The sequence below is a fragment of the Triticum dicoccoides genome, chromosome 4A, assembly GCF_002162155.2.
Source record: "Triticum dicoccoides isolate Atlit2015 ecotype Zavitan chromosome 4A, WEW_v2.0, whole genome shotgun sequence".
NCBI lineage: Eukaryota > Viridiplantae > Streptophyta > Magnoliopsida > Poales > Poaceae > Triticum > Triticum dicoccoides.
In genome coordinates this window covers 67,752,404-67,763,243 of record NC_041386.1, presented here as the reverse complement: position 1 = coordinate 67,763,243, position 10,840 = coordinate 67,752,404, and the positions used below count along the sequence as shown (strand labels likewise).

The window sequence follows — 10,840 nt, the reverse complement described above, 5'->3', positions numbered from 1 at the left end:
AGACGCCAGGGGCCAGACGCCAGGGACCCCGGCGTCTGCTTCGTAACCCAGACGCCAGGGACCTTGCGTCACCAGAAAAGGTCAGAAACGATTTTTTTTTCGGAACGAGGTCAAATCGGGATTTAGTTTGCCTTAAGGGTCAGAACAGTAATTTTGTCCCAGTAGGAGCGCACTCGCGGTCACAGTCGCCTGCCTCGCCCCTGCATGCGCTGCAGCGCCGATCATCTCGGATTCCGCCCGACTACGTGCTCAGTCCAAGCCCATCACTCGCGGCCGGGGCACGCCGTACCACCACCACCACTAACACGCACGGCACGCTTAAGAGAATGCTGCATGGTAACTCGATCACCGTCGATTCAGCCCTTGCCTGCCTTGTACGTAGTGTACTGATTCCCCGACAGTTTTTACAGTGTTACACAGACTGCTGGAAAGTCATATGAAACGAGTGCCTTGTGCAAGAAAAGACACGCTCCGAGACACGGCGGCCAGGCCAGGCCAGCACAGTGCGGCCAACATCTTTCTAACCCGACACAAGTGTGCCGTGCGAGCGTGTAGATGCCAGCAGCAGCAGCAGCATGGCCCGGGTGCGTCTGACGCCTGCGAGTGAAACCAGGCATGCACTACACTGTGGAGAGGAGATGAGATGACGGTTCACGTGCACGCGCCAATTTCACTTGGCCGCAAGCCGTGCATGCCGCTGGGGAAGGTGAGCACCGCTACAGCGACGGCCGTCCGGAGCGAGCGAGCGTGCGCGTCCTCTCCTGCCCGAACCCTTGACGTGGGCGCGCCAGTGCGCCTGCGCCGCGCTGTGCATGCATGTCACCCAAGCACGCGTTCGAGCAAGCAGACGTCGAAGCGTGCACGTACGGGCTGCCTCGGGCCTCCTCTTTTCGTGTGATTTCAGAAACAAATCGCTTCGATTCAATTGGAGAGACGAGACCCACTAACCGCTTTGTACAAGCCAGTACCACCACTACAACAGAGATTACACCGGTCTAATTAATCCACAACATTATCATCATACCACTAATCTAGCACATGCCTGCACACGCATCCGGACACGCCACCACATTCCGAAGAGTACACCACAAGGTACAGGGGCCGCGACAAAGGTACAGCCACTAAATGCTGAGGAGATCCTGCTGCGCCGGGGAGTCCTGTGGCCCGTCCTGATGCTCCTCCTCTTCTCCTTCGGCGGTGGCCTCCGACCGCGTCGTGCCGGCGGTCATCGACGTCGCCCCTGGCATGTCGGCCAGGATCTGCACCACCTCCCGCATCGTGGGCCGCTCGACGCTCTGCTCGGCGACGCAGAGCATGGCGACGTAGAAGACGTGCGTCAGCTCCTGGATGGGCACCGTCGAGAGGCGCGGGTCGACGATCTTCATCACGCCTTCCTTGGTCGACCCGGTGGCCATCCGCACCCACTGCACGATGTCCACGCCGTCGCCGAACTCGCCCACCGGCTTGCGTCCGGTGACAAGCTCCAACAGCACCACGCCGAAGCTGTACACGTCGCTCTTCTCGTCGACCTTCAGCGTGTAGGCATACTCTGAAAAAGGCACAAAAAACACAGAAAATGCAGCCACATAAGATCACATGCCAACAATTCCCAAAGATGATCCATTTAAACGACAAAGTGATGAGAGGCTGGCTTCAGTTCCAGGGCATGTGCAGCACAGTTGGTGCCACACAGCAAAAACAATCAGAGCATACCAAAGCTGAAAATCTCGATGATTTGAATCCAAAACGTTTGTGAAGAATGAAAACAGAGGAGGACCGTAATACATACCGGGAGCGATGTATCCGTAGGAACCGGCGATCGCGGACATGCACTCGGAGCCGCCGGCGTTGCCGTTGAGGAACTTGGCGAGGCCGAAGTCGGCGACGTGCGCCTCGAAGTCGGTGTCGAGGAGGATGTTGTTGGACTTGACGTCGCGGTGCAGTATCGGCGGCGAGCAGTCGTGGTGCAGGTAGCAGAGGCCCTTGGCCGCCTCCACGGCGATCTTGTACCGCGTGGCCCACTGCAGGTGGCCGCCCTTCTTGCCGTGGAGCACCTCGCCGAGGCTGCCGTTGGGCATGTACTCGTACACCAGCAGGTTGGTCTCGCGGTTGGCCGCGAACCCGAGCAGCCGCACGATGTGGCGGTGCCGGATCCGCCCCAGCGTCTGTATCTCGGCGGAGAAGCCGTAGTCGTCGTGAGCCGAGCCGGAGCGCCCGATGGCGGACAGCCGCTTCACGGCCACCACCGCGCCGCCCGGCATCGCGCCCTTGTACACGATCCCGGACCCGCCCTTGCCGATCACGTTCTCCTCCTTGAGGCAGTCCAGCACGTCGTCCACGGCGAAGTCCAGCCGCTGGAACGCCGTGATCCGCCACGCGCGCGCCTCCGCCGACCGCTTCAGCGACCGCGCCTTCAGCACGGCCGCCACGGCGAAGATGATGGACAGCGCCAGGAGGCCGAGCACCAGGAGAAGCTTCGTGGTCGACGAGAGGGACCCGAAGGCCGACGTGGCGACGCCGTGGCCGCCGCACGGGGACAGGAAGGCCCCGCAGAGACCAGGGTTGCCGGCGAAGGAGGTGGAGTTGAAGTAGGCGAACTGCCCGGTGGCTGGGACCTCGCCGGACAGGCGGTTGTACGAGAAGTCGACGGCTGTTAGGCTCTGCATTCCGGCGATGGGAGGCGGGATCTCCCCGTCGAGCGCGTTGCTGGATAGGTTGAGGTAGTTGAGGATCCGTAGGCTGGCGAGCGCGGCCGGGATGCTGCCGGAGAGCTTGTTGCCGGATAGGTCGAGGAAGGTGAGCAGCCTGCATCCCGCGATCGCCGGCGGCAGCTCCCCGGATATCAGGTTGCCAGACATGTCCACCTTTGAAAGCTGCTGCAACTTCCCAATAGCCGGCGGGAGCTCGCCGGACAGCTTGTTGTCGGCCAACAGAAGCTTCTGCAGCCCCACGAGGCCACCGATCCCCGCCGGCACCGGGCCAGATAATCGGTTGTTATACAGGCTCAGCTCCCCTATCGATGCCGACACCTCGTCGGCGTCTAGCCGGAGCTCGCCGGACAGCAAATTGTTGTGCAGCTCTACCTGTGTCAGGTTCTGCAACGTGAACAGCTTGGCCGGAATCGTCCCATTGAGATAATTCTCTCCCAGGCGAATCCTCGTCAATGAGGGGCACCCGGCGAACCCGCCCGGAATGCCGCCAAACAACGAATTTCCAAGCGCGATGAACGTCTCCAGCCGACCGCCGGCGCATAGCTCGGTCGGCAGAACGCCGGTGAGCTTATTTGTGCTCACGTCGACAATCCTCAGCCTGGTTGCCGCCACACCAAGCTGCGCCGGCACTCCGCCGGTGAAGTTGTTCTCCCACAACTGCAGCACTTCGAGGTTCGGCAGGTCGCCGATAAATTCGGGAATCTCGCCGGCGAGGCGGTTCCGAAAGAGGTTCAGCAGCGTCATGTTCTTGAGGGCCGCGAAGCTCGCTGGGATCTCCCCGGCGAACAGGTTGTTGGACAAGTCGAGCGACTTCAGCGCGCTCATCGCGCCTATCTCCGACGGCAGCCGGCCGGAGAGGGCGTTAATCTGTAGAAACAGAGTGTCGAGCGCCGTCAGGTTCGCCAGCTCCGGCGGGACCGTGCCGGAGATCCCGCAGCTCGCCATGTCGAGCCGCACGAGCTGCCGCAGCCTCCCGAGCTCAGGCGGTATCCCGCCGGTGAAGCTGTTGAAGTACCCGAGGTACAGCTCCCTCAGCGTCGCCAGGTTGCCGAGCTCGGGCGGTATCTCCCCGGTGAGCTCATTGCCGGAGAGGGCCAGGTACCGGATGCGGCTCCATTGGCCGTACGACGTGGGAATGCTGCCGGAGAAGAAATTGCCGCCGAGGTGGAGGTGCACAAGGTTCGTGAGATTGGGGAGCGCGGCGGGGAGCGGGCCGGTGAGGTTGTTGTTGTACAGGTCGAGAACGCGGATGTCGGCAAGGCTGGCGATGAGGCCGTCCGGGAAGGTGGAATTGAAGAGGTTATTGGAGAGGTTGAGGGACCGGAGGTGCGGGACGGAGGAGAGGGCGGCGGCGGGGATGGGGCCGGTGAGGTTGAGGGCGGAGAGGTCGAGGGAGACGACGCGCGAGCCGGCGGCGTCGCAGGAGAGGCGCGGCCACGAGCAGAGCGGCGTGGCCGGCGTCCAGTGCGCGGAAAGGTAGCCCGAGGGGTCAGCGAGCGCCACGGAGAGGTTGAGGAGGGCGGCGGCTTCCGGGGAGGCGACGGAGGTGGGTGAGCCGGAGGCGGTGGAGCGGGTGGCGGTGGCCAGGAGCAGGAGGAGTACGGGGAGGAGAAAGGTGTGAGTGGCGGCCATGGAGCGTGCCATGGATGGGGGCTGAGCTGGAGTGGCGCTCGAGTTCAGGCGGACAGCGTGAGATTATATGCGCGTGTGCGGATCTTCCGTTTCAATTTCTTTCCTTTTCGCTTCCTTTTTTCCTTGGTGGAAAAAATGAAGCGGTACCGTGCGAGCATGCTGATTTCCAATGTTCTCCTTTGGTTCGTTTTTTTGTCAGAAGGTAAAAGCTTCAAAAAGAAAAGAAAAAGGTAAAAGGTAAAGATTCAAATTTACCTAGAGCACTAGGGCAATCGTCGATGGACAACTGTGGTACAATCTTTGAATCATCACAAGATTATTTTTTTGGCATCTTGAATCATCACAAAAAAATTCCACAGTCTGTAGCAAAAAGGGGTCATATCAAATTACGGAAAGTTCGCTTGCCAATATTACCTTGATACTTTTTTTCATGGATACTCGATACTTTCATATACGGATTCTATAACTCCCGAACGTGCCCTGTTTTTGCTCCTTGTCCCGAACGCCTCCTACACCGTTGGTTTTTTCAGCTGGATAACATTTTTTCTCATGGATACCGGATACTTTGATATCATATATGCCATCATGACGGTAGCACATATCAGATTAACCATTTCTTGCGGTGGTTTTCGATGCATGATATTTACAGTGGTATCTTACAAAACATGAAATTGGTTGTGGCATACATCGAGTTCATCCGTGACACGAGCAAAAATGTGTTTACTTCCGGAAATGCTAAATTGAGGACGAGCTCCATGGAGCTAGTTATTTTTTGAAAATTTCAAGAATCACGTTTTTAAGTTTATTTTTGAAAAAAATACACACATTCCATACACATGATACCTCATGTGTGTAAAATTTTGAGATGATAAACGTTATGATGGGAGCTACACTAAAAAGACAATTATACATGTTATGATGGGAGCTACACTATAGATATTACTAAATAAAGTCTTGATACAACATGTATAATAAAGTCTTGATAAAAATGATGATTATAGCATACATGTACTCCAACGTAAATAATTATTGAAAACAGAAAATTGGTGTTGTGAGGGGGAGAGGGGCCAGAGCCCCTGCCCTAACATGACGTAGGGGAAGGGCACAATCCTCCCTAATTCTAATTCAACTAGTTATTTGAGATGATCTGAATACACTTTAAGTGTTTGTTGGTAACATATATGGATTTTTATCATATTGATGTTTCTATTAAGTACCCATGGATTTTAGTTTACGCTCGAGAATTTTTCGGGACCCACCTTGTTGAGAAAGCAGCTAACTTATAGAGATACATGACATGTTTGGTTCATGACTAATTTTGTCAGAACTAACCATAGGTAAATTGTGGCGGTCATAAAATGTGGCATATAAAATGACCACCACAACCGTGACAAAATGTGGCAAAAAAATCTAGTCATTGACACCAAACCATATAGCTAGAGAAGTGTGGCAAACCAAAGGTGTGACAATTGACCAAACACATGCGTGAGATATTGTTGCATGACTAAGGTTAGGTGTGACAACCTTAGACCGCAAACCAAATATGCCGAAAATGTATCATTAAATACCTAAGCATACAACTACAGTCCATACTTTGAATCAAAATAAATTCCCATATGGTGGTACCACCATATATCATTTGTTTTTTTAAGTTTGAAATGCCAATGGGTGTGATTTTAGTAAAGTTAATCAGATATTTACTCCTAGTTTTGATAACGAGCAAAACACTACGTACCTATCCAAAAACAAAAACTTACAACTTGGTAACTTGTAAAGTACAAAACACATCCTCCTCATATCTTTCCGAATTTTTTCTTTGCGCACAAGTTTTGGCTTGCCACTTTTTAAAATTCTAGCTTCATCAAACTGGCCAGACACTCAATTAAAATACTCTAAACATTGTTGCATTCCTTCCTCTTGGTGCTTCGACATAATTTTGATTCATATTTTAATTGATTCGAGGATCTATTGTGCTAAATTGACCATGGGCAGTTTTTTCCTTATATTCTCATACATTGTTTTTCTATGCATGCCTACCACATAGAATACGAAAAATTTGACCATGGGCAGTTTTGTGTGTTTTTTCGATGCATGTGAACCAAACATCCAACTTGGCCGAATTCTTGTTACCAATCATCTATTTTTGGATGCATTTTGTTTCCTATTCCGGTGTTTTCCTCATTCTTATGTTTTTAGAATCCGCCAAACCAAAGGACCTTAAGAAGGGGCACTAAACCTGACCGGGAAACTGGAGAGGCGTCTCTTCTTATTCTATTTAACATTATGGCCAAATGACAAAGACGTTAGCCTAAAGTTTTCTCCTGGTTCGGGAACAAATGAATGTTGTTGTGCATCACATATGTAAGCATCCCTGCCGAATGTAGAGTACTCCTTCTGTTTCTACCTACTTTATAAAAAAATTATGTGAAAATATACAACAAGAAATGTAGATATAATGTGAAAATGTATTCACAATGAATCTAATGGTTTCAATTTGGTATTGTAGATATCAATTTTTTTCTTAAAAATTAGCAAAACTAATATGCTGAGTAAATAGAAAAATTGAGGGGTGGGTAAATAAAAATGGAAGCAGTATTTTGAATATAGTGCTATGCATCTAGAGCCCATCCGCAGGTGCAGCCCACAAAGCGGCGGGTACGGAGGAAAGCAGCCGAGGGAGCAGTGTCGTTGAAAGACTTAAATCCCTAAAGTATCCGCCGATTGAAGTAGAGCCCATGTCGGGGAATCTGGGGAATGACTCGCGTAAATGCTGCTGGTTAAATCACCTTTGGCGCGCATACAGCACTTACACTGACGTGTTGGTCCCAGCATGCCTGGTCCCACCTGTCACTGAAAGACGATTCGATGCAGGAGCAGCTGCAGCGTGTGCGGGAGCGAGTCATCTTTCCCGTCTCAGGGAAGTAAGGACGCGGAGGAGCAGTAGGGATCGCGTGTGCGGGAGCGCGGGGCCCACGGGCCAGCGGCAGCGCATGAAACACGAAGAGCGTGAGCCGTTGGTGATGTTCTCCGTCAGTGGGCGTGAGGCAGGAGACGCACGCTCCGTGTTGCACTGTTGCAGCTACAGGCGGAGCCCGGCCGCTTTTTGTGTTGCACTGTCGTCCAGCGTCGTTCGTGCTCCGGCGTAGTGTAAAATGAACGTGTGCCGTTCGTTCAAAAGTGTAGCTTAATAAGCCCTGTCTCTCATCATGCTCAGGCCCCATGCAGCATGCATGCATCCATCATCACACGGGGGCCGGGCGCGAGCACGTCTTTGGTTGTTTACCACCTCCAAAAGACGTGCAATGCAACACGGCCGACGTCCTACGGGGCGCCATCATGTTAGCAGCTCTAATAACAATGCGGCAGGCAGGCGCCTAACGGTGCATTAACCAAACGTACTGTGTGAGGTGCCGCGCAAGCATGAGCCAAAGCAGGCACGCAGACGATCGATTAGGCAGCTGGCTGGCGTTGGCAGCCAACACATATGGCATGCACGTACCCGCCGAGAACCAGCACGGTGCATGGTACCAGTACACGTGTTTGGTAAACTGCGGGATCATGCCTCCTGCATGCAGAGGTGCTTTCGTACAGTTGCTAGTCGTCACCTCGATCAAGACGGGTTAACGACGGACGACGGACGGGGGCCATACGTGACGCAGAAACAACGGGGAGGATGAGGGTACGTGGAGTGGAGTCCGGGGCAGGCATGATGCGGCGCCCATGATTCGGTCCGGAAAACGCTGCGCGGTTTTGTCCCCGGACACGACCGCTAATCTGGCTCGGGCGGGCGGGCGGCGAGGAGGAAGACGAAGCAAATATGATGGTGCCTCTCTCTGTTCTGTGTTCCACATGATGATGGTTCGCGCGCGCAAGCGAACGACGGGAGCCCACCGCCGCCGCATCGGCTCGCACGCGGCGATGTGGGGCTCCGCTTCGGCCCGAGCCCAATGCGGATGCGCGATTAGTTTAGGTGTTGGCCCACTGCTTATGGAGTACCCTTGTAAACAAAGTGTGGCATTTTGCTTTGTTTTAGCCTCCCAACAGCAGACCAGCGTTCCTACGGAGCTCCGTTGCTTTGGATCCCTGTGTGGATACACGCAACGGAGGAGGATCCGCGTATTGCAGGGTGATGGGCTTATGGCAACGCATTACTTAATCTCTGGTGAACCGTCAGGTTCATAGAGCGGACAGCGATGCGCGCATCAACATTTAACAACAGCAACGGACAGCCCTTGTGCGTGTTCCGTGCATTGCAAAACCGCGAATCCAGAGCTTCTGTCCTCGTCTTTCCTTTGTTTCTGCGTACGTCGTTACAGTCTCAGAGAGAGAGAGAGAGAGAGAGAGAGAGAGAGAGAGAGAGAGAGAGAGAGAGAGAGAGAGAGAGAGAGGTCATGGACAAACCAGGATGCCGAATAATCAAATGCACTGTGGACACAACGAGCAGTAATACTGTAGTACTAGCTGGCTTCCGGCCGTGCCTTCTGTGGGAGTAATTCAATTAGCTCATACTCGAATGGTCGGCATTAGCCTGTCTTGACACGGAGCCAAGAGCTGACGGTTATTACTCAGATGGCATACATGTTGCATTCGTATCCTACGTCCCCCACGACAATCCTTGCCACAGCAAGACTGAGACTAGTCACAGAGGGGAGTAACTTAGAGTAGTAACATGCATATGTTACTAGTTTATGTTACTACCTTCATAGTGAGTAGTAACATATGTGTTATGTTATGTATCACTTCATTTATTATATTATAGACTTAGTTTTTTTGATAAGTGTGATGTTACGATAACTAGCTATGTTATCATATGTATCTGCTTTTTCATTAATTATATGTCACATCATTTATTTTATCTAGATAAATATGATATTAGAACCTATGTTACTTTCACTATGGATAATCTGATATAGATGAGATGGCTATCAGATTAGGAAAACTCCTAGTCCTACGTAGGCAAAGGTCTACTCTAGATAGTAGACTGTAGGCAGCTTAACAGTACGTACCGCTGCTCCCATGCACCGTTCGTCTCAAGCGTCTTCCGATCCTCCTTGTCTCCCGGGAATTCAATTTGGACGCTTCAAGTACAAGACTACGCAGCCATGCACGAAGCCCCAGTACCCTAGATTGCCCGGGGATCATCGCCAGATCGATTTGTAAATCCGGTTAATTCATAGAAAAATCAACTGCTCCCAGCAAGAGCCCTGCCTCTACGTACGTGCACATCGGATGACCGGTCAAACCACGGCATTTGTTTGCTCGCTCTGTCTTGAATTTGACGGACGCATCGAGCGAGCGTGTGCTCTTGTCAGACTAGCCACAATGGAGAATACCATACACTAATAATATACCCATATCATTAGACTATGTGGATAGTAACATAAGCGTGTTAACATACAGAGCTTTATTTATTAGTTCATAGATTCATATTGCATTGAGACATATGATGTTACAGTAACTAGCTAAATTATTATAACTGCCTCTCTTCTCATTAACTCATTGCCACATAAGCAAATTTGTTGAGTTAGACTCGATGTTACTGCTGAAATTACTCCCATTGTGGCTAGTCTCAACTGCGCAGTTCGATCCGGCTGATCTTGGTTTGAGGAGGCAGCAGGAGTTAATTCCTCAGCACATGACCCAAAGACGGAATTCTGCTCTGGCCCTTGGATCCTCCAGGCCATCGTCTCGGCTGCCGGGCGTCGTCTCTCCCTGGGCTCGCGCGGGTGTGGTGCAAGCGTGACACGATCCGATGAATGGGAGGATGGACCGCGTCCCGGGAAGGCACTGTTCAACGCGCAGGCTCACGAGCCACACGCGGTCACGGAGCTGCGCGCAAGCCGCCAGCAGACGTGAGCACACGACGGCACGGGAGAAGCAGAACGCACGTACTGGTGGTACGTTGCACGCGCGATGCGATGGCACGGCCAGCAAGCGGACGCGAGAAGGTCGCTTGTCGAGGAGCGGCGACCGGCCGGAAGGGAGGGGCGCCGTCTGGCCATGACCATCACCCGTGTCCATGTACGCATGCGAGATTACGAAATCGCGAACCGGAGCATGGAGCCAAGACGGCGCGCAGAGGTCGACACAGCGCAGCCGAGCTGGCGAGGGGTGGGCGCGGCGGACGGACCGCCGGACGGGAAGGGGCATGGTGGTTTCACCTAAGATGCATTCCTATTTTTTTTTAGGAGATTGTGGGGTGTTTCCTTTCGACCCTTGTTCGGCCAAGGTGCGAGCCCGTGATATATGATATACTCTCTCCGTCCCGAATTACTAGTCAGAAAAATAATAGGAACGAATGTATCTAGAATAAAAAATACATCTAGATATATTTATTTCTGCGACAAATAATTCATGACGGAGGGAGTATGTGATATGATCTCCTATTTGGGGCAAGACAGGGCCAGCAATGAAATGAGGTGGCTACTGTGGCGATCGATTTTTCTAATATTTTTTGAATATATTAAAAATATGTGACCATTTTCAGACATTTTTTG

At 52.4% G+C, this 10,840-nt stretch overlaps 1 protein-coding gene across 1 annotated transcript; it reads right to left on the bottom strand.

The window, feature by feature from the left end:
* Positions 1 to 898: 898 nt before the first annotated feature.
* Positions 899 to 4,385, bottom strand: LOC119285020 (leucine-rich repeat receptor-like serine/threonine-protein kinase BAM1). Its single transcript, XM_037564218.1, has 2 exons — positions 1,790 to 4,385; positions 899 to 1,549 (listed from the first exon to the last, which is right to left on the bottom strand). Exons 1-2 carry the CDS (start codon positions 4,353 to 4,355, stop codon positions 1,122 to 1,124), a joined length of 2,994 nt encoding a protein of 997 aa, XP_037420115.1. The 5' UTR covers positions 4,356 to 4,385; the 3' UTR covers positions 899 to 1,121.
* Between the last annotated feature and the right edge of the window lie 6,455 nt (positions 4,386 to 10,840).